The sequence below is a fragment of the Clarias gariepinus genome, chromosome 27, assembly GCF_024256425.1.
Source record: "Clarias gariepinus isolate MV-2021 ecotype Netherlands chromosome 27, CGAR_prim_01v2, whole genome shotgun sequence".
Taxonomy (NCBI): Eukaryota; Metazoa; Chordata; class Actinopteri; order Siluriformes; family Clariidae; genus Clarias; species Clarias gariepinus.
Window position 1 is genome coordinate 15,037,501 of NC_071126.1, and position 23,927 is coordinate 15,061,427.

The following is a 23,927-nucleotide window of genomic DNA, read 5'->3' on the forward strand; positions in this document are numbered from 1 at the left end:
TCTGCGTGCAAGTGCGTGCATGGTTTAGATTTGAGCTCCAGTGCATTAAACAAACAGCATTACACTTATTTTAAAATCATTTAGAGTGATGTATGAAGCTATTGTAAGCCACCGTAAGAAGCCATGGTACTGTAGAAGGCGCGTATTGTAAGTACTCAAAAGAAATGGCATTCCTTGGTGAAGGAAGGAGTCTTCAGTATCAGTCAACACGCCCCTCATGTACAGTATTTTATTTCTCACATTCCTGTTTTTTCTCTGTTTCAGTTCTCAGCGCTCTACCTGCTGTCGTTCTTCATCATCTTGCTCGGCTTGGTGGTCTACTCGTCCTCCTCGACCTACGTGGCGCAGGACCCCCGCGTTTATAAGCAGTTCCGCAATGCAGGAAATCCCGTCCCGGACACGCCCAACGTCGGGCCCTTGGAGCCTTCGGTGACCTACAGCAGCCTGGGCCAGGAGATAGAGGACGAGCCCCGGGTTCGGGTAGCCTGAGGGGGCGGAGTCTCATGCACCCAATCATCCACAGGCCCCTCCCTCAGAGTGTAGAAAGTGAATGATGATAATCACAGAATAATGTATATAACCATGTAGCAAACAAGTACACTGTGATCACGAACTGTGACTAGGTAGCAGTGATCTCGGACTGTCTCGGATCCATGGTGTATAAAGCTCATCGCCTCCACACGCGGCAGTTTAAGTGTTTAAGGATCTGTGCTGACTGTATCTCGATTGTGACTTTTATTTTCTTACAAAAGGTTTCGGTGTACCTGAAATTTTTATGTGCATGTTTTTTGTTTTTTCTTGTTATTAATATAGCGAAGGAACAAATCGGCCAAAAATAAAGTGTAAAATCTGTCATTGTGCTCCTTACGCTAAATGTAGTCCATCAGCTAAACTTTTGCACTGGAGCTACAAGGAGAACATGGCTGAAAAGTTCATAGCTACCAGTTCAGCCTAATTTAGACTCCATTCCTGAATCACCTTACAAACTGTGTGGAGCGCTCGTGTCTCGTGTGTATGTGTGTGTGTTGAGGCATACATTTTGATTGATTGTTTTCTTACTTCGTGTTTTTCTATAAAAATGTACAAAAGCAAAGAGCTGAAAACAGTCTCAGCTTCCTTATAATGCTGGCTTAGGCTCAGGCTCAGGTCGGAGGCGTGGTCTAGGATGTGACGGATGAATAGCATGCTAGGAGTGATTTCTTTGATAATGTAGGACTGATTTGATTTTTAGATTTAATTTCCTTAATACAGACTGTTATTGTATAAAACTGTTTACAAATGTTGTTACAAGATCTGTTACTGATTCAGTTGCCAGGCTAAAATGGTGGCTTGTACATTTTTATATATCATCATCGTTGAGTTCTCAAATCTGATTGGTTAAAAGGTGTTTATCCTATAAATTTGGTGGAACAGCATTTTTGAGAGAAGAACTGGCTGCAGTTTAAGGGTAATGAGAAACAGGATGGTGGCGGACTTTCAGGTCCTGGGAGTTCGATTCCCACGCTAGTTCTGTGTGCATGTTCTCCCCGTGCTTGGTGGGTTTCCTCCCACAGTCTAAAGACATGCAGATTAGGCTAATTAGCGTTCTGAAATTGTCCATAGTGTGCGAATGTTGACCGGGGGTCCTACCACAGTCGTACAATATGGGAATAAATACGATTGTCACCATTGGCCTTCACCGTCCCTAATTTGACTCCAGAGGTTCCTAGATGGATGGATGGAGAAACAGAGTAAAATGTACTTTTTGGTTAACGGAGGAAAACATAATAGTTAATATTGTGAATTTTTCTGTAATGATGTTTATGAAAGAAGTAGTCTTGAGAGTGGGAATCAGAGAACTAAAAAAAAAACTAACTAAAAAACTCTGATAAGGGGAACTAACGAACATAAGTGAGCGAAGGGAGGTGATAACATGAACTAACTTATTTTGTGATTGTTTTGTGTAGTAACTCTGCTTTATATCAGACAATTGCTTGTCTAATTTGTTAAAACAGCACATTTCCAGATGTTTAACTGCTTACACATTTACTTCTTACCTATTTTAGTGTCATAGCTCCAGTGCAAAACTGAAAAAACTTCAGACACCAAAACATTTTACGGCTAATCGAGTACATTTGGAGTAAAGAGAAGAATTGTGCACATTTAGTTTTTGTTGTTTTATTGAGTTACAATAAATTATAAACTGATTTGTTAAGAGCCAGTGCCTTGCCATATAGAGGTATTGTTGGAGAAATACTTAACACTGTCAGTATTCTGAGAACATACGTAGATTTGTGAGAAAGTACATTGTCAGCTGGAAACTAAAATATATAATCACAAAACCAGAATGAAATACAAACACACACACACACACTCACTTATGGGTCTATTTTATCTGTCCTGTTTTAATGTTTTCAAAACAGCTTTTGTTAAACATCCTTTTGAACAAACAAGAAGAATGTCTAAGGTTTTTTTTTTATTCTGTAATGAAAATATATGACATTTTCCTTTCTATTAAATATAAAGTATGTGTACTAGCTTGATTGTAAACTTGTAAAAAGAACAAAAAAAAAAACACTTACATGCACTTGTCTTATATTTAATTTGTTTTATGGCTGGTCATCAGCTGCATCGTAGTCCTTTGAAGTATTATCAGCATTTGGATAAAGTCTGTGTATAAAGTTATTATTTTCTGCAAATTCTTCTTCTTATATATATATTATTTTTTATTTGTCATTTATGTACTGGAATTCTTAATGTGTCTGAGTTGTCGCTTTAAATAAAGGATATTTGTCTTAAACCTCAAAATGACTAAATGTGGAACTTTAATTGAAAAGTCACGTAAAGGAGGAACACTAAGAGAAACAATAGTTTTGTTGGGATTGACCTTAATTTAATTTTTTTAATTAAACATGTCATTGTATGGATTATTGAGTGTTTTTTTTAAGGATCAAATTGACAAATTAGTTTCTACACAATTTCGGGTCATGAATTAAATTATCTGCCCCACGAATTGTTTCACAAAATGGTTTGCAGCACAAACCTAAATACGGTGTATATAAATACATAGTATATGATGCTCCTTTATATATATATATATATATATATATATATATATACTGTACATCTGTTGTTGTTGGTCTATAAGCTGCTCCCGGCAAGGGGTCGCCACAGCGGAATATCCAGTCCGCACTACAACTTGGCACAGGTTTTACGCCGGATGCCCTTCCTGACGCAACCCTCCCATTTTATCCGGGCTTGGGACCGGCACTGCATCCAGTGGCTGGGGGTTTGGGCTCCGGCTGGGAAATGAACACGGTGCCTATATATATATATATATACACTTATCGTCTATACCGCTTTATCCTGTATTCAGGGTTGCAGGGGGCCTAGAGCCTATCACAGAAGACTTATGTTACACCCTGGACAATGCACCAATCCATCACAGGGCACACACTCTCATTCATTCATTCGAACTACGGTCAATTCCATATCTTCGGGAGGAAACCCAGCAAACACAAGGAGAACCTCTGGCATCGACTCTGGCCGGGAATCGAACCCGAACCCTAGAGGTACAAGGCGGCAGTGCTAACCACTACACCACCATGCACCATTAGTATTTATAGTCTTTTATTAAAAGTTAGTTACATCACAAGTGTGTATTACATCTTGACTGTATATTTAATCTACAACTTGTTTTTCAGACTACAGTACCATTATGAATCGTATATTCTGTATACGTTTTTAATCTTGTTTAAAAATGTATTTTTTAAAAATTATACAAGCTACTCTATATTCCCTATAACTTTAACTACTGTACGGTTAACATCTGAGGGAACAGTAAAATATATACACAGGGGAATTCCCTTTAATATGACCATTTAGAGATATTATATAAACAAACCTAGATTTATAAACAATGGCTTAACAATTAGACACGAACTTCTAAATTAAAAGTCTATTTTACATTTGTTGTCTCGATGATAAATAATACCCTGTAAATTCCACGTCCCCCCCTCCCGTGTTTGTAACTTGGTACGGTCCGGCCCTTATAAACCTGCTGGCCAAGATGGCGGCGGTCGGCGCGCTGTTTCTAACCGGCAGGTATGGCCTACTGCGGCGCGAGCCCGGAGAGCGAGCTGCTCGAGCATTTCTCCTGTCTGTCTGTTGATGACGACAGTGTGATTATAAACGAGCTCAGTGACTCTGGTGTGAACCCGGGTTTATTATATTTAAGTGATGAGGTGCTCATTGTGATTTTGAAGCACCTGGAGCCGGTGTCGTTGCTGAGGCTCGGCAGCACGTGCTGCAGGCTGTTCACGGTGTGTTCCTGCGACTCGCTCTGGACTCCACACTTCCGGGTAGGTGTGACGCAAACAGTGTTCGAGGAAACATCAAGTACTTGAGGCTTATGCACTTAATTATGTCTTTTATTGGCGGTGTTGTGTACACAGCTGTGGTAATTGACAACCAATTAACACTAATTGACACCAATTAACGTCCTGCTAATGATGTGCACAGTAACCTGTGCCTGCACCTAATTCACTAATAAAGGCCTACACACACACACACACACACTACAGGAAAAACAACAACAACACAAAAACAACTTGTATAAATATTGTAATACTATAATTATTGCCATACAGTATGTGATATTATTATTATTATTATTATTATTATTATATAATATACATCATAGTATATTTTATTTTCCCGATGTGTCTACATCTTTATGTAGTAAACAATAAAGGATTTTAATATACACAAATAGCTAGAAAACCAGACTTATGCATGTTCATATATTTTTTGAGCATTCAAATTTTGTCACATACAATTTTTAAGAATATATTTAAAAAATTTATTTAAAAAAAATAAGAAATATTCAAAAAGATTATCTACAGCTTTATTTCAGGATACATTTTTAGATATACTGTATATATTGAGTTTAATTAAACTTTTTTCACTTTTTGGGTATCTGCCTGAAGATAAAAATGCTATAGACTAACACTGTGGCTTTTTAAAATTTTTTATTATTATTATTATAAAGTTTAATCTTAGCCACAAGCGTGGACCTGCCTATATAACACAATACATTTTAATATACAGTATTTATATAGAGTACTTTCTGATGTCGTTTTTTATTTACTTGTGTTTGCTTGATGACTGAGTGTTTTTTATTTTTTTATTTTATTTTTTTAGTTTATTAATTTTTGACTCCTTTTAAAATGTGTGTTTAGGACTCGTTTGGTATAGGCCTGCCAAACATCACCACAGCTGGTTACGCCGCCAAGACCGCTTTTCGTTTAGTGTTCATGTGGAGAGCCCTTTTCCGAAACGTCCACTGCAACCGGTCCCTGCAGGAGAAGCTGTTTGCTGAAGTGCCCTACCCTCCTCATGCGTACTGGACGCAGTGGCTGGTGATAGAGGAGCGAGTGCCGTTACCTGCCGCACAGCTAACGTGTGCTGATGTGGAGAAGCTGTGGGGGATGCCGAGAGAGCTGTTTACAGAGAAACTTGAAGGTAATCTCGTCACCGCTCTAAAATATTCACACATTGTCAGGCAGGACGGCATTCTGTGTGGTAGCATCAAATTACATGTTTGTTTAAAATTGTAACAAAATCTAAGATATATAATTGGGATATTTATGAAATTTAGATACAGAATTGCAATACAAATCAAATCACCACCTAGATATTGTGATATTAAATAGGAACCCTTTTACTGCTTGTTTAGGGCCATTTGGTAAATTGACAATCGCTCTGCTACTCCTGGTCCCAAAGCCAGTTTTAGGCATCAGTTCGGCAACCTCGCCCTGTAAACAGCACTGGAGGAACCAAAATAAAGTTGAAGGTTTTTGTTAAAATATAATCCTTAAGGGCAAAAAAAGAGGTTGGTGACGGAACTGTCTATCTGCTGTTTAGGTAATAACAGGTTGTGACTTGTTGCTTAAATTGTCACTGTAAATATCACTTAGCAGAGAAATTTATTTTTTATTTGTTGAAAAATTTGAGTCACTACATGTCTGTCTTGGGCAAATGAAATTTAATAGGCCTTACTCTATATTGAAAAATAAAAGATTTATTTTTTTCACAATTCCAACATATTCACAGATTGATTTTTATGAACGATTTCACAATCCTTCACAAATTTTCACAAAGTGATAGTCAAGTGACCAAACACAAGTTACGTCGGTAGTCCAGCTCCAACACTGAGCTCAGCTAGAGCGTGGGGATTTTCTTTCCCTCAAATGCAAACATTTTACTTTCACTGAAATGTGGCCTCATCGATGAAGAAAACACCTTTTTTCAAACACCTAGTTTTTGTTGCATAGCAACTCAGAATTTTAATGTGAAACACGTCTTGTTAAAATGTAAGATCATTCGAGTAAAACAGCAATTTTTTGGGATACCCTGTAGTTCAAGGAAAAGCGTGTAGCCATAGTTAAAAAATCCATTACAGCGGAAAGATGTTTGCAGGTGTTTATAGCTTGTCCCAATCTTTACATTTAGGCATATGGCAGACGCCCTTATCCAGAGCGACTCGCAATGTAATCTCATTAAGGGCGTGGCTCAAAGGCCCAACAGTGGCAACTTGGTGGTCGTGGTTTTTGGGGATCTGGGACCTTCCAAACCGTAGACCAATGCCATAACCACGGAGTTACCCCTGACTCCAATCTCTAAGGCTACAAACTGTTGTTGCTTTTAGTGACCCCAGAAGGTGATGAGATGCTCAGGATGGAATGGAGGGAGCTGTACAACCTCGCAGTCACTCATCATGGCAGTACAGCGATGCTCTTTCACTACGTCCTTAAGCAGCACCAAAGCAGTGGTGAGTTATTTGTGCTCTCTTCATTCACCACACCGCACTGCTCTACACCTTGTTCATCACAACTCTACAGCCGGTTTAGGATCAGTGTTCTTATACTGTAGCATAAGGTTTTCTCATTTGGCGTCAAAGACAGGCTGTCCTTATTGTCTCACACGGATAGCCTACCAGAGTAGTACATAAAAACCGGAAAGATGGCTGTGGATGTTTTTCTTAAATAAGTCTAAAGTGCACTGAATAGTTAATAGGTTTGGTTTTATATGACAGACTCGCAATTAAAACTAATTTGTGAATGCAGTTGTATAAAAGATATGATTTAGTGCGAGTATAAACCCTATTACTCGGATAAGGATGTTTCCTCCCTTTTGGGTTTGGTTCCTCTCAAGGTGTCTTCATGTCATCTCATGACAGGAATTCTTTCTTTTTCACCATCACCTCTAGCCTGAGGTTTCTAGCCTTAATTTACTTTATCCTTTGTCCATTGTTAAAAGTGCTATTTAAATTAGATGAAGTTCATCTAAATTGAAAATTTCTCTTACCACTGTGTCTTATTTATCAAGCTGATTAAGAAGAAATTTTGTAAGTCATGAATTTCATGAAACTCCTTGAAGTCCAAGAAGTTTTGAAGGTTGGAATCATAAGTGGTTTGGTACCCGTTTTAAATGCTGGTTTTCAGGTAGTCCCCAACTTGCAAACATTCAAGTTACGAATTTCCACAGATATGAACGTACTGCGGTTCTACATCTGGTTTAATCATGGAAGTAGCTCATGTGTATTGTACAAAATAGACACTGCATTGCACCTGATGCCAATATTTACAATTGTATACAATATTTTAGTATGTTGGTGAATGTGTAAAATGTCCAAAGTCTGGACGTTTCTGGACGAGACTCACTTTGTCGTACTTAAGAACAAATAGGACTTACAAACATAATCTTAGAACTTGTTGGTAAGTCTGGGACTACCTGAACAAAAGTTTTTTTTTTTTTTTTTTTTTTTTTTTTTTAAACATGTGGCATTTGCCACGGTCCATGTATTCATTCAATCCTTTGTTCATTGCTCTATTTGAAGCACCATCATTGTTTTTTTTAAAGATCTTTAGTCTTGGTTGCCATGGTTGTGCGTTACTGCCCTCTTCCCTGACCAAAAGCCTTTTTGAAAAATACAATAATCCATTTTTTTTATTCTTTGCCTCGTTGAGTAACTTCAGAGTGCCATAATGGGCTGCAGAGTGAAAAGTTAAAGAGCTGGTGCGAGCTTTCAGAGCCTCCTTTGTCTTACTCTACAAGACTGACTCATATTGAGTCCTTATATTCTGTCCTGATCATCATCTTTTTATCTTTTTAAATAATAATTGTTTTTATAGCCACATGACATTCTGTTGCCCAGATTCTTATATTAAATGAATTAAAAAGTACAGCTTGCAAGTTCCATATTGTTTGAGATGCCAGTACTGTCGCATAACACCCTACCCCCCCCTCCCCGGCTGCTCTAGACCATTCTGAACTGCAGTCAATGTACCGCCAGTACACACAGTGCAGGTTCCAGTGGTTGTTCACTTACTGGCTCTTTCGCCAGCCTGCTCCACTAAACCGTCAGCTCAGAGCCATTTACCTGCAGTGGAGGAAACACAGTAAGAAGAAGGTTTCAACATGGGGAGAAACGGTGTGTGATGTGAGATACCTGGCCTCCCTACATCCTATCACCAGCGACTACTGGAGGGGCAAACTGGCTCGGGGAGACGAGAATGTCGGTGAGTTTGGGTTTAATACCCGTCGTCCTTTGGTCCAAGTAGTAATCACCGTAGGAGTTGTATTGATTAACAAAGCGTTCTGCTTTTAATGGCATCTAATGAAATTATAAAAGTGTACAATTTCAGAATTGGGTAAGAAGTAGTATATGGCTGAACATCTCACCCAAAAAAAATAAATGAACATGTGATCAGATCCAGATGTTTGTTCATGGGTCATCATAAAACGCCTACTCTTGCTTGTGCATGCAGGGATCCATACAGTGGGAAACTACTTCTCTATGTGCAAGTCACTGGTGGCTTGGATCCTTGGCCGTGACTGGGGCAGACTGAAACGCCGAAAGGTACCAACCCCCTCCAGTCTTTATTATAAAGAGAACAAACTGTAATGAACCTCAGTGCTGGATTGTCCTTCCTGCCTCACCACTTAAAACCCACACAAAGCACTACACAGTAAATAAACACCTGTTCTCCCCTATTAGAGAGCATTTTTTTGTGTGCTCACTTTAAACTGCACTCGCTGTCACAAAATGTAAATTTTGGTTCCTCTTTCTCTCCCTTTTGTCTCTTTTCATTTAAGTGAAGTTTAAGGACGCTCCTGCAGGGCTAGTGAGATGCTTAGGTATTCCTGTGGTGTACATCTCCTGCAATTATATCTCTTTAGGTCATTAGTTCATTATCTAGTGTCTGTAATTTCACAAGTCACAGCGTGAGCAGGCAACAGCCCCCCCCCCCCCCCCCTTGGTCTAATAGCTGGCTAAACGAATAACAGCTATATCAATATGCGTCCTATATACTTGTACTGCGTGTCTGAGCATGAACTGTCTATATTTTACTGCCACTTTAATAGAATTAATGAGCTGCAGTACGAGAATAGATTGGGAGGATCAGTGTCGTCGCACCTCTTTTAAGCATGTTCTACTTATGGCTTTAGGAGATGGTCATGGTTTCAATAATTCTGACTTTTTTTTCCCCCTCATTTGTACATTTAATTCAGATCTTGGATGGATTTTTAATATAATGTATAGTCTGAGCTCATCAGGGCTCTACATACCAGCCAGTATTTAATCCTGATGTACTAATAAAAGAGCATAAAACCTGAATGGAAGTTGCAAAATTGCCAGTAAATGTGTAGAATTTGAAAATGTAATTAGTAATGCAAAACCAGTCATACAGATGTGTATAGTTGCACACTTAAGTTGTTAAAGTGAGAAAGTTAGCTATCTGTTTTACAACCAGCTTGGATGTGTGTTTGCAGTACTGTGCAAAAGTCTTGGGCACATACAAAAATATGGCATAAGCAAAAGATGCTTTTGAAAATATTTTTGCATAAAAAAAATTCTATAAAGAGTAATAAAATAGTCAATATTTGGAGTGAAAACTCATTGCTTAGGAGTTTTAGACACATTTGTGCAGTTTTATCAAAAAAAAAAAAAGCTTTGTTGGGGAATGAGTTCTTCTGGTAACTTTGTCACACTTGCTCCTTTTTATCTTTGTGAAAATTCCAGGAGCAGCGTACATAAGGTTTTTTTGTTTATTTATATATGGCACACATGTTTTATTACCTAATGCACCTTCTGTTTAGTATATTACATTCACTGCAAAATGTTGCATTACTAAATATATACCATAACATTATTACCTACTGTATGTTCTTTTTGTATACCGCATTATTCATTATAAATAGACCACTAGATCTATACCACTACCTGCATTTCATCAGCTCTGTACATGTACTTTGCGCAATGACAAATTTTTAATCTGATGTTCTAATAAATGTACAACTACTGGTGGTGTTGATGTATCAGAGGAATTAAATGTGTTACCTGTATCACATTGTTTTCTTACATCGCCTGCCCTCAAGTGTTTGATTTACATAGTTAGCTGATGCTTGTACATTACTGATCTCGCATAGGAATAAATGCTGGTTCACTAGCAACCCACTAGAGGCCCTTCTGGCCCATCTGTTTAATGTCCGTTTGATCATTTTTTTTTTTGTTTGTTTTATATTCTGCTGCAGTGTTGCCCCTCTTGTTGTTGTGCTGTAATGTGTTGGCAGGTTTACGAGGACACTCTGGATGGCGTGTACCTGCTGCTGAAGAGGGAGATGCAGGAACGGCTGGTGGAACACGAGAGGTTCTGGCAGGTGGCCAAGGTGCAGATGGGCCGAGTATGCACGCTGGAGGAGACGGCCGTGAACTACGTCAACTGGAAGATGATCGAGACGCTTCCCTATTACAAGTAAGTGCTGAGCCTCGTGTATGTAAGGAATTCAGTGGGACTGAAAAATTGGCTCTGTTACAAAAGAAAAATTTAGCTTTCAAGCTTTCTTTTTTTTTTTTTCCCCTCCTTAGTGCACCGTTTGGGTGTTTTAGATGATAAAAAGGCATGGAGTGTTCTTGTGGAAGTTATTTATATATTTTAAATAAACCTGCTGCCTTTATTTCTAAACTTACTTTTTATGGACTATTAATGCTACTCCTGGGAGAACGGGGGAAAGTGGAGAATATTAAAAAGAACTGAAAGCCGATCAGCAATTCCAACCTCGTTTTAAAGCAAAAGAGGGAGGAGTTAAAAGGGAAGCCCTCAACAAAACGCATTTTCAGATTCATTTCTTGGAGGGAAATGTTTTATAATTTGGCTCTTGGTATTGTTTCTGTTTTAGGCTCGTCAAGCACGGTGCTTTCCTGCCCCAGTGCCCCTTTTTTTTTTTTTTTTTTTTTTCTTCCCCCCCCCCTCTCCTCTCCCCTCGGCCAGGGCTTTGAAGTTGCTTAAGCTCTCAGCGGGAGAAGTGGGCAGCTTCAAACACACAGCCTGCAGTCAGTCACAGGGCGAGATCCACAGCGAGTCCACACCGTCTTTTTGAAGTTTGAGAAGAATAAAACTCGGTCTAAGCCTTTCCAAAATCGTATTTAATGTATATATAAAACAAAAAAAAGACTGTTTAACCAAAACATTATGGCCACCTGCCTAATATTAAGTTGGTGCCCCCTTTAGCCACCAAAACACTAATGTTCTGGCTGATGAGGGCCGAGTTGTAACGGCTAGACGACTGTAAGAGCAAGTCAAAAACTGCAGCTCTTGTGGTTTGTTCCCCAGCCTGTGTAGTCTTTTCTTTTCCATTTCTATCCCTCAATCTGCTGTAGTGACCTCTGTAGTTTAACTAGGGGTCTGTGGCGGTCAGTGGTGACCGTTTGTATTTATTCCCAGTTTTAAGACTGTGGTAGGACCTCCGGTTGGAACGCCAGTTAGCCTAATCTGCATGTCTTTGGACTGTGCAAGGAAACTGGGAGTTCCTGGATTAAACCCACCAAGCATGGGGAGAACAGCAAACACAAACGTGTACATGGACCCAAGGTGGGAATCGAACCCGGACCCTGGAGGTGCGAAAAAAAAAAACACTAATCCATTGTTCCCTCCTTTTTAATTTTAAAGCCTCCTAAAAGGCAGCTTTAGAAAAAAATTAACTGGGGGGGGACCTTTAGTTGAAAATCATAGAGTACACATTAAAATGCCATGCTTTCCTTTTTTTTTTTTTTTTTTTTTTTTGGCAAAATGAATAATCATGATCGTGATGTTTAGGCTGTTTTTGGTGTCGGGGAACGGCGTGTACCTGCAGCACGTGCAAGGTTTCCTGAGCAGGAAAAAGATGCTTCATGACTGGATCTACCTGGAGGACAACACCTGGCTCAGAGAGATGCTTCCTGATGAGCTCTTCACACTGCTGGAGTTTAACACAAAGATCTCTCAAGGCAAGTTCACTGAGCGCATGAACATCAGGGTCTCTGATTCACCCTGAAATGAGGTGGGTGGCGGGGTGAACATTTACAACCCACCCCACAAAAAAACCAGCTAGAGCACTAAGTGCACTGATCTGCTCATACTTGCTGTGTATTCATCTGTTGAAGTGTAATGTAAATGTCATGGCTAAAAGTAATATTAGTCCACAAGAGCATCTGAGACCTGCGTTAGCGAATGCTTTGTCAGTCTGCCAGCTGAAACCTTCAGGCGATAATGTTGGACGACTTTTTTTCCCCCCCTCTCCCTCAACACTGATGGCAGTTCGTCTTTGCTCACACAGCAGGGCAAATCTGATTTATTTTAAATACACTGCCTGCCCAAAAGCCATTGGCACTTGGATTCAATTAAGCTAATACTTTTGGAACGGATGGTTAGTGCAGTGATGAATGTGTTTCAGCTGGAGTCTTTTAACTCTAACTGATCCAGGGAGCAGCTTCTCATTTCTTATACAACCATGTTGGAAGATGTGCGTCATAATGTTACTTTTAGTGTTTTACAACAGCCAAATTATTGGCCTGCATCAAGCTAAGAAAACGAACTGTAAAATGCTTTATTAAAAACTGGAAGGATCGAGCTGAACTGTAGACATCACAGCTACGTTTAATAGTAAAAGGATTTCCACACACACACACACGTGTACAATGTGACACAAACTCGCATTTTTGAGACCTTATCCAAGAGTGATGGGATGCATAAGAGAGGGTGAGATGGGAAACGACTGAGGCATCGTGACCACTGTACAAACTTTTGATGAGTTGCTCAGGTCTAGACTCAGCAACATTATGTGGCAACGAAATAAAATCAGCCGATGACCTGGTTATCACGTCTTTCAGAGTTTTTCTTCTCTGATCATTTAGACGTATTTCTGAACTCGAGTGGTTCTAGGAGAACGAGGAATGAACCAGTCTTTATAGACCTCAGATGAAAACAAATACAACTCCTGGACAAAATCATATGTACAGAAATCCAGACAGATATTTCAGTATCTTTCGCCACGTTCAAATCTGAAACAGTCGACCCCTGAGATTAGCAGGGTTACGTTTTTAGAGCACCTGCGGATTGTGAATATTATGCAATTTTTGGAGGTCAAACACCTATTTTTGTAGTTTAAACCCTAAATATTGCCCCCAAAATGCTTTAATTTAATTTCAAACTCAGCTTAATACATTACTTTTGTATGTATGTACAGTGCATCCAGAAAGTATTTACAGCACATCACTTTTTCCACATTTTAGATCACAGCCTTTTTCTTAAATTGGATTTAATTCATTTTTTTCCTCAGAAATCTACACACAACACCCCATAATGACAACATGAAAGTTTTTAAGATTTTTCCAAATAAAATAAAATTGAGAAAGCACATGTACATTCAACAAATTCAGCAAACTTTGCGTATAAAAGGTAGTTTAATACTGTTTACATTTTTACCAAAAAAACCTGCAGCTTGTGCTGGTGAATTTTATTTAATTTTATTATTTTTTATTTAAATGCAAAGTTTGCTGAATTTGTTTATTTGTTAGAAAGTTAGTACATTTATATTCTTAATAGTTTAACATTATTTTTGCAGAAGTTTACAGCTTTTTTGCATAGCAGTATAATTTTTCATGCGTTTTAAAGTTTATCAGGGGTTCCCGTGAGCAATTAAGGAAGAATTTCTTAGGAAAAATCTGCGAACGACTGAGACCATGATCTCTGAACCGCGACCAACTCGGGACAAAGGTCTGTTACATATGATGGAAGTTCATCAGTTCAGCTTTTGACTTGTAACATTCGAATTGTTTCTCGTCTGTCAGCAGAGTTTCTGCGCTACTTCACTTAGTGTTTTAAATTAATGTTATAAATATTTTAAAACATAATACACACAGCAGTATTTCAGCTTTTGCAGCAGGTCCTCGCCTGTGCAGCAGAGACGTCTTAATCATTTTTCGCTTCAGCTCTGATCACTCGCGTTGTGAACGCTGCTGCTGTTTTGCTCCTGAGCCACAGCTGGTCCGGATGCAGCGTGTGACACGGTGTTAATTGGTCTTCGAGTGAGGCTGCTGGTTGCCGAGAGACTGGAATTGATTCAGGTGCTGGAGGTGAAGCATTAAAAAAAATAAAAACCTACACAAATAAATGAATAAATCTGACCTGATTTGCCCTCGTCTGTGTACGAGCTGTTCATCATTTGTGCGGCAGCGACGAGACGTTAGTGAAGTCTTAATTAGGATTTATGACGTTCCGCTTCAAGCATCTCTGACCCGCAGACGCTGCGGTCAGTTTATGAGACGGGTGGAGTCTGCAGAGTGATTTGTCCTGTTTACCAACACACACACACACTCCAGAACCTGCTCATTCCTACAGTCTGTACTGAGCTGTATGGTTATTTCAGTGCTTTTAAAAATCACAAACGTTTTTCTTTTTTTTCTCCATATATGTCATTTAAATAATTATCAAACAAATTAATATTACACAAAGATAACCCGGGTAAATACTTAATGCAGTTTTTACATTTGGTAGTCAAACTTGGTTGTCTAGTGCTACTGTTTGCTTTTAGTCTATATAAATAAGTTGAGGCGGAACGGTGATGTAGTGGTTAGCACTGTCGCCTTGCATCTCCAGGTTCCAGGTTCGATTCCCATCTCTGTGTGCATGAAGTTTGCAAGTTCTCCCTGTGGTTGGTGGGTTTCCTCCCTCAGTCCAAAGACCATGTAGACTAGGCTTATTGGTGTTCTTAAATTGCCTGTAGTGTGTGATTGTGTGTGTGCCCTGTCCAGGGTGCACCCTGTCTCGTGCCCTAAGCCTCCTGGGACAGGCTCCAGGCCCCTGTAACCCTGAATACAGGATAAAGCAGTATAGATGAGCGAGTGATAAGTTAAGGCGACTTGTATTTCTCGCCTCGTGTGTTCATAAGTTTCTGAAATCCCTTACAAAACATGGCCCTATGACCTTTGCTAACAGCCAGAATATATCGTTGCTAAAAAAGTGAAATTTAAACACCATTTAATGTGTTAAATATACCCCCATTTTTCATAATACTTAATGCTTTTCAATTGATTAAATTTTTTTGTAGGTATGCATACACATTTTTTACCAGATAAAAAGAAACTAAATACAATTTCTTGCCCTCTTATGTAGTGTCAGTAACTTTTTTTAAATTCTTTTTTCTTTCATTAATATTAATCGTAATTCAATTAAAACTTGGCCCATTTCGATTTCAAAGGAAAAGACATAAACCTGAAAGTGTATTATTCTAAAATGCAAAATTGAGACATTGCAACATGAATTTGAAATGGTTACGGACACTACAGATGTAAGCTCCAGCTATGACTGACAGCTAAAAAGTGTAAGTTTTGACATGGAACTGATTCGGACATGGTTTATCCGCGTGCTGATTAAAGTGTTTCTCTCAGTGAGATATGTTGAGTAAATGTTAAGTACACAACTTCTAGCTTAACTTTATCTAGTTAAAAGTTTTCAGTAAACTTAAGCTACATAAATATTTATATAGCAAAGTAAATGATGTGAATGTTTTGGATATGTAAAACACGGGGAAAGGTTAGCTCTGTAACGTTTAGCCGTGTAATTAAACGTTTTACATTAAATAGGGTAGTAAGAAGCAGAAACCACCAGCATTCTGGTGTGCTTCTGATTTTTAAAGTTTTATCTGAAAGAAATGAAGCTGAATTTATTTGTTGCAAAATGTGTAAATATTAATAGATTCACGTTAAAATCCATAAATAGTGAAGGATATTTGCAGTTTCCGCTAACGATTATTTATTAGTCTCTAAGGAAGAAATCTGCAAATGACTGAGGCCACAAACTCTGAACCAAGACTTTGCAGAGCTCGACGGGAATAACTGTTGAAGGAAACACTGGGGCCTTAAAGTGATTATGATAACACTTTTGTGACACTAGCAACATTAGCCTCTGGTGTAAAACTAAAGAAGCAACAGTTCTGGTTGAGCTGCATGAAGGTACGTTCTGTTAGCATGTTGTCTCTGATGTGCTCAATTCTTGTTTGTGAGCAGGAAGTCTGCACGGCGCGTCTGCGAGCGCTCAGCTCAGTCGGCTCATCTGGCTGTACCTGCACTCAGGTGAGCAGCTCTACATGGAGGGAGTGAAACAGACGGTGCTGCAGAACGTTTACGCACGACTAGGCATCGGCACCGGCGTCCTCTCAGCGGACCTCTGGCAGCCCGTCCTCTGGCCTGGCTCTCCATGAACTGGCACAGAGAAAGAAGGTGCTTTCTCATGTGACTTACTTTTAGGGGACCATGAGTCCATTTTATACTTTTTTATAATTTTTTTTATATATATTTATATATACATGTGTAGTATATGATGTATATTTTTTTAGTCATTTTATTGCTCCTGCATATTGCAGTAATTTTTTCTTTTTTGGGACTGGAGCTGAATGTTAAAAGTTTGATGGATCTGGAGTGAAGCCAGACGCTGAACTCGATGCTTTAGTGTAAATCGGTTTTTAGAAGTGTTTTACAGCCGATGTCTGTGAGCTACAGTGTGAAACTCTTGTGTGTGTGATCCTGAATGTTTTAACATTTTAAATGATGTACAGTCACCTCATGATGGTGAATTTTCCCTTTTTTTTTTTTATATGTATATTTTTTTTAGATAAGAAAAATATTCTCCATTTTGTACCCACTCAGAGTTTAAGGTCTGTGTGGCACATTCAATTCCCAAATACTTTTTTCTTTCTTACCCTGCCCCCCCCAACACCACACCCTACCTCAATAATCCTGTGACTATTAAAGTCCCTTTCAGCCAACCTCCTCTGCTGCTCTTGCATAATTTTTTTTAAGGAGAAGACATGTTCTTGTCCAGCTTTATGTTAATTTACTGTGCGAAGTTATTAATAGATCCTGAAACTAGACCAATTATCACCTAATACCCTCCAAATAAATAACACATTAATATAGAATAAAAATACCCCTCACACTGCCACACACCCTACAAATAAATTGCCTTTTTTAAATCAAATTATAGTAGAAATGTCTCTGATCCAAAACTGTATAACAGAAGTGCCGACCTAATCATCACATCTAGAATAGAGAAGCCTTGATTGAGGATGGAAGTTCTCCCCCCAAACTATAACACGAATGACCCCCTTCTCAAAACAAAAAAAAAAATCCTTCAGACACGAGAGATGATCCTCGTCCTAAATAAATAAGTAGTAACTTATAAATGATGCACCATTCCAAGATTATTTGTATAAAAATATTTTATTTATTTTCTGTACAAACGGAAAGCAAACTTTTCTTGACCTTTTTCTTTTGTTTACATGAAAAAATACAAGTCAATACTTCTGTGTAAATGTACATAAATAGAGCTTTGGCTTTGTGGAAAGTCGAGCTGGAAAAACTAAAAGCTTACAGAACGGTTCGCTCAGAGAGGGGAAGGATGGAGCGCGGTAAAGCCAGCCAGCGGCCTCCAGCACACGGTGTGGTCGCGAATCGGCCATGACAACCTCGCACGTCTGCGACTGCGCACACACTTCATACATGCAGCGTACACTCCTCGTCAGGTTCTTCCTCACGTCACCTGAGTAGAAATCTGCATTGTTTGGTGCCTATGGCTTCACTAGTCACGCCAATGTATTTTTTTTTTTTGTTTGTTTTTCTAATATATATATATATAGATCTATCTACAGACGCACACGTATGGGACATGCTGAACTCTGCTGCATAGGTTTATAAAGGCACAGGAAAGCAACGTCTGCTGAATTCTGTGCTGGTAAATGAGATTGCATAGCATTTTATATATGTCTGAACCAGCTTCAGCAACCTTCTGTTCCTGCACAAATCTCCATCTGGAACAATAAAACACACGCGTACACACACAAAGCTCATGCAAACAAAACACCAAAGCTAGCTTTAGCTCAAACAACTTTTATAAATAAATATCTGGAAAAAAAACAAAAACATTCATTGTCCAGGAAATGTTTGTGTGCGGGTTGTCATGACCGAGCAAGAACTAGTCATATCTGGCGGCAAAAAGTACGGAGGACCAAAAAGAAAGAGAGGAAGAGATGACTCGGCTCTTGTGGAGTTAAAAAAAAAAAAAAAAAAAAAATCCCTTTTTGAAATGTGAAAGCAGAGCGGGTCCACCTCAACGGTGTTGTCTTAAACACTGCCGGCTGTGTGTACCTGAGAGATTTATTTATTTTTTGCATTAAACTGTAACACAACTCCAAGTATAAAAATCTTTTGTGCATTTTTGTTTTACCCACCTCTATTGTAGCAGTCTCTACATAGCGCCTGATCTTAACGCTAGTGTGGGAAATCAATAATAAAAAAAGTTCTCTTTAAAACAGTAACCTGAATTCCAGTAATTTCCCTGCGACCCACAGACCTGAAAACATGTCTTCAAGCCTAGATCGCTTACATCATTAATCAGTCTTACTGAAACACACACATACACACCTGTCTAACGAAGAAAAAAAAAAAGCAAGACTCACACTTAAATACAAGGTGCTGAACGGAAGACCACTAGAAAACAACTTTGTGTGTGGAAATGAGCTCAATCTGCTTCGGTGTCGACCCGCGACCAGCAGCGCTCGGTGGAGGAGATGAATGTCTTTGGGCGAGACTGAGGATCTGTCACGGTTTGGGCTTTGGAGACGTAAAACAATCAGCAAACGCACTGGAACGTCACAAGGCACTTGATGGAGCAGCATGAACCACTTCACACACTTCTCCACACTGTCCGCATGTGTGTAGTGTGGCTCCCTTTGCATTGCTGTGATTTTCTGAACACAATGTGTGAGAGCTCATCACTGCCTCGCTCACGTCCTTTATTTTTACAAGATGTTTTGGTTTTTTTTCTTCTTCCCCTTTGCCCTTTAAGTGCAGTGAAGTTCCTGAATTTATCCAACCATACAGGGTGTAAAATCATGGTATGGTTGTCATGGTGACCACTATATGACACTTGCAGTTACAAATGTGGATGGTGGCTGCGAATCGTAGTAGTCCAGAGGGAAAAGAAAAAAAAAAAAAAAACCGTAACGAAATGACTGATGGCCTTTTCCGTAGTCCCTATAAATACACGATAAAAAGATCTCGCGGACGCGGAGATGAACACAGAGCTACAAAGACGATGTAAACTCGATTCACAGCTTGGTCCAACATTCAGTAGTCAGATTTATTCCCCTTTCCCTTTAGTTGGCGTGTGAAGCGGCGGCGGCTCGGCCTCCTGTGGGGGAGGGGTCGCTCTTACTGCGTCACGCAGTTCTCCCCCATGTCCTGCGCGTAGCGGTCGGACATGATGGTCCGCAGCTCGTCGATGTCATTCCTGAGCTGACGCACCTCCAGCAGCTTGGCCCGCAGGCCGTCCTCCACCAGCGGCTTCTCGTTCTCCTCGGAGGAGCAGCTCATCGCTGGAACAGGGGAGGAAGAGATTTAATTAACCACGTGGTCACATTAATCGCAACTCGGCAATGATTTCTGATGGAATAGATTTTTAAGTTTAACACTGGGTGCATTAATTACCTCAGCTTTTAACAATGTGTGTGTCGGGTGAGTTTCTGACCACAGCTTTAAAGGTTCTTTTAAATGGACAACCAGATGGTTTAATAATTTATTTTAAACAAATTTCCAAAATCTAAAAGATCCTGAAGTTGATTTTAGCTAGCTGTTATATGTTGAGGGCTACTAATGATCGGTCACGTTTGTGTTACTGCGTCGCTCACTGTAACGCCAAGCTGTTTTTTTTTTAATTTATTTCTTTGGCTGAATTTAAAGCAGCCAATCATGCAAAAACAGCAACTGATTTTAATTGTTAAAACATGCCATGTTGAGGAGGTTTGTTTGTTTGTTTGTCCTAATTACACAAACAATTGCTGTTTACTGGAACCATGCATAAAGTCAGAGGAATGTGTGTCCATGTTGTGTAAATTGGTAAATATATCCCAGTGTGACCTGTTGTACAGTTTTCTGGGGAAAAAAATACATGTACCGGCAACTTTGTTCACGTAGAATTTAATTCTACAATTATAAGCGTTATTTTTTGTTTTTGTTAAATGTACAATGCCATCTGTTGATTTTTGGAATGAACAAAAATTTTATGGTGTATAATTAAGAAAACGCGGACATCATGCACATTTCTCTCTCGTGTGAAATGCTGTGTTGCTGCGCTAAGTAACCGCTTTATCCTGCTTAGTGACTTTAACATGAAAATCTGTTCGCATATTTTTTACCGTCCAAAAATCAGTGTGTGAGACTTGGGACATAAATACCTCCACGGTAAGATGCTCATAGCGTGTGTGCGCGCATTGGGAATGCTGTGGGGCTCAAATGTGTTTCCTGCTTTACCTTGACGTCACCAAGCAGGTCGTACGCCTTGCTTTAGTTTTCACATATACTTGATTTCAGCATTTTTATTAGTTTATAATAAAACGACGACTTTATTTGCCATCCCAAACAGGAACATGCGTATGGAGAAACTGCGGTCAGTGACTTTCTATAACGTTTTTCAGGCAGAATCGGTGTGTAATGCCCTAACCCAGTCTGTATATTTCTATCATGCGATATTGTGAGCTGAAGGAATGAAAGTTCTTCCTGCGTGGTGTGGCGAGGCGGAGTGCTCCGGTGTGCAGGTTAATACTATAGTGACTCACATTTGATGCCCAGCAGCAGTGCCAGGTTGGGTTCCTTGCCCTGCGCTCTCTGGGTGAGAATACTGCACAGAGCCTTCAGGTCCAGCAGACACAGAGACATCTCCTTCAGCAGCGAGCCGGCTTCACGCAGCATGGTGCCGTTATCCACGTGCTGCTGCTTCTGCGCACGCGCACACACACCAGAGAATGTTAAGACCACAGTTTTTGTATTTTAATGATGATCTAGTTGACATTTTTATATAAAACTTGTGCTTTGTAGTGTGATGAAGGAATGTAACTTATTAGTTCAGCTTTTTAAATCTCACACTTGGGCTGTAACTGTGTTACTCATGCACTCGATTTCTGAACAATTAATTAGATTTAAGATTTGTATCTAACTGTAACATCTTAAGATTATTTGCGTGTCAGATATTTAATGTCCTGCATTTTGTTAATATTTGGGAAGAAGTGCACCTGTCGCATGTGTGTGAGATTATTTGCGTGTGTACACCTTGTTCCTGTGAGACGAACTTGGACACTGAGTGCTCGGTAGCTGCTCCGCCCGACTAGCCACGCTGAGCTGGAGACCTCGGGGCTCAGTGTGAGGTGTGATGAGTCATGACAGCTTTCATCTAAGCTGCTTTCACTGACCTACTACTGCCCGATGACTGACTATAGAAAGCAGACCAGCCATCACACACACACCAGTGTGCTTTAGTGATCAGCCAGGTAACACTAGGTAAAGTGGGCATAAGGTCTTCACTAAAAGTTACAGCATTGTTTTTATTTATGCCTCTAGAGTTTGTGTTCTCTCATCTTGTCATATAATTTTTATTTTGTTCCTCTGACAATCTTGTCGGTCGTGCTTGCACCCATCTGCTCTATCTAAGCTATACATTGTCTAGACCGCTGTTTCAAACATGTTAAACATTTTAATTAGAATTAAATGCATGTGTGATGTGCCAGAGTTGCCATCATGTCCTCTATCGAACTGGTGGACTACAATATAAAGTTAATATAGTTTTAGTTCATGCTTTACCTAGGACAGATGAATGTTAAATCTAAGTGTAAACCCTATTTAATTCTGACTCTAAGCCTGTTGTTCAAGCTCTTATGGACACTAAACAGACAACTGATTTATTTACATTTATTTTGGGCTTTTCTGCTGCTCTCCTGGCATTACTGTATGTTCTAAAAATAACCATGTTTTGTTTGTTTTTTAAACGTATATTAGTGACTCAATGTTCATTATGCACATTATCCAAGTCGATAAGAGTGCAGTGTCTTTAAGGCTCATACGTTCACTGATTGGGGGTTTCTGTTTGCATGAAGTGTTTGCATGAAGGTTGTAATATTACACAGATTACAATGATCATGTTGGGAAGTATAAAATTTGATCAAAAGTTTAAATTTTTCCATTTTGCAGTTTTATAAGCCCTGATGATCGTCCTTCACTTCCATTAGACCAGGATCAACAATCACTTATTACTTTACTTACAGTACACAATCTCTACAGACAGTGATAAAAAAAAAAAACATGCTGGTCTAGGAGCATCTGTGCTGCAATCTGACCTTCACTGCAGAGAAAATGTGTTCTGCCTAGAGCTGTGAATTATAGGTTGATTCGATTAAATTTTTGAGCATTATGATTTTGATTCAATAAAATATTCATCTGATAAACATAATGCTGTGTAACTTATTGTTGATTTGTCATGACTTGACCATTTCCTGCCATATCTTTTGCACCAGACGAGCAGGTTCTGGTGTCGCACCAGTTGCCCATAAATTCAAAAGAAGCTGCTGCTATACTAAAAATGAATAATTCAATAAATAAATAAATTTTTTGAAGCCTGTATTTTCTGTAAAAGCCATGGTATATTTCTAAGCAATAAGATTTTCGACCTTTTAAAATTTGTAATTGTATCCAAATCATTTTAAAAGTCTGAATCGAAACTGAATTAAGCTAATTGATTTAACCAACATGACCATTTCTAATCTATTTTTGTTCCTGCTGTCAATTTCAAACATGCTCTACATTTAAGGGCCGATCTAAACGAAAAGAATTGTGCTGATGCACTACATCAGTGTAAAAGCATCTTTTTTTTTTAAACACTTCTGTACTGTACCTGCTGGACACTCTTGGACAGCGTCTTCAGGTCCTCCTCTCTCTCTTCAAGCTGCTTGTGAAGCTCCTGCGTGATGGCCTTCTCCTTCTGCAGCCTCTTCTCCACTGCCTGAGACAGAAATGACATTTAATTCACAGCACGTTTGGAGCTCGTTTCTCTCCAGCAATGTGACCAACTGTAATATTATGCAGCATTGGAAAACGCAAAGCTAATTTTTTTTCTTTCGAATAAACTCTGGGTTTTGCATTTGGTACAAGTTATCTATTTTTTTTTATTATTTTTTAAGTGTGTGGAATGATTGGCTTAAAACTGCATACCAAATATCTTTAGAGTGTAGATTATGAGCACTACTGCAGTAGCCTGGTCAGTCAAGCCTTTGTATTTGCCCCCTAACAGCACACTCAATCAACTCTTCTGTATTAGCATGTCAGATTTTCCATTAATGACAATTTATGTATTCAAAAATCACCTTATACTTTTTCTCTGTACTATTACTCAATGTTAAATGTCTGAAAACTAATTAATTCCAGTTTTCACTATTTTATAGCAACACTCTCTCTTTGGAAGCTTACAGTAAGGGGAAACACACACACACACACCCTGACTGAGTTAATCATATTAATAGAGCAAAGTTAGAAGAACCTATTAACCAACACACATTGTTTTAACCAGTACAGAGTATATGACGTACAGTCCTTGTGTAAGCTGTCAGTTTAGAAGTCAGAACATTTCTAGAAGCCTTGTGAAACAAAAGAAACACACCACTTTGTAATTATACAGTAAAACCTTGAATTGTGAGTAACGCGGTTACTCAACTCAATGTAACTTGCGGTTACGTGGTTTTCCGCA

General features: G+C 39.2%; 3 protein-coding genes across 4 annotated transcripts in view; 2 read left to right on the forward strand and 1 right to left on the reverse strand.

Moving 5' to 3' along the window:
* slc35f1 (solute carrier family 35 member F1) overlaps positions 1-2,746 on the forward strand; it is a 140,964-nt gene extending 138,218 nt beyond the window's left edge. Inside the window, exon 8 of the mRNA XM_053489551.1 lies at positions 265-2,746. Coding sequence (XP_053345526.1) covers positions 265-489 — 225 coding nt within the window. The 3' untranslated portion in view covers positions 490-2,746. The remainder of the gene's footprint in view (positions 1-264) is intronic.
* Positions 2,747-4,082: 1,336 nt separating this feature from the next.
* On the forward strand, positions 4,083-17,127 carry si:dkeyp-114g9.1 (uncharacterized protein LOC555399 homolog). Its single transcript, XM_053489092.1, has 8 exons — positions 4,083-4,340; positions 5,220-5,502; positions 6,689-6,811; positions 8,304-8,561; positions 8,811-8,902; positions 10,618-10,799; positions 12,141-12,314; positions 16,374-17,127. Exons 1-8 carry the CDS (start codon positions 4,086-4,088, stop codon positions 16,561-16,563), a joined length of 1,557 nt encoding a protein of 518 aa, XP_053345067.1. The 5' UTR covers positions 4,083-4,085; the 3' UTR covers positions 16,564-17,127.
* Positions 17,128-17,984: 857 nt separating this feature from the next.
* cep85l (centrosomal protein 85, like) overlaps positions 17,985-23,927 on the reverse strand; it is a 59,007-nt gene continuing 53,064 nt past the window's right edge. For both annotated transcript variants that reach the window (XM_053489091.1, XM_053489090.1), the window contains exons 11-13: positions 23,079-23,186; positions 20,974-21,133; positions 17,985-19,734 (exon numbers count right to left, since the gene is read on the reverse strand). In XM_053489091.1, the coding sequence (XP_053345066.1) occupies positions 19,571-19,734; positions 20,974-21,133; positions 23,079-23,186 (432 nt within the window). In that variant the 3' untranslated portion in view covers positions 17,985-19,570. The remainder of the gene's footprint in view (positions 19,735-20,973; positions 21,134-23,078; positions 23,187-23,927) is intronic.

Coding starts and splice junctions, on each gene's coding strand:
- si:dkeyp-114g9.1 (XM_053489092.1), top strand. CDS start 4,086: ATGGCCTACTGCGGCGCGAGCCCGGAGAGCGAGCTGCTCGAGCATTTC. Junction 6,812..8,303: donor TAAGCAGCACCAAAGCAGTG/GTGAGTTATTTG, acceptor CGGCTGCTCTAG/ACCATTCTGAACTGCAGTCA. Junction 8,903..10,617: donor GCAGACTGAAACGCCGAAAG/GTACCAACCCCC, acceptor ATGTGTTGGCAG/GTTTACGAGGACACTCTGGA.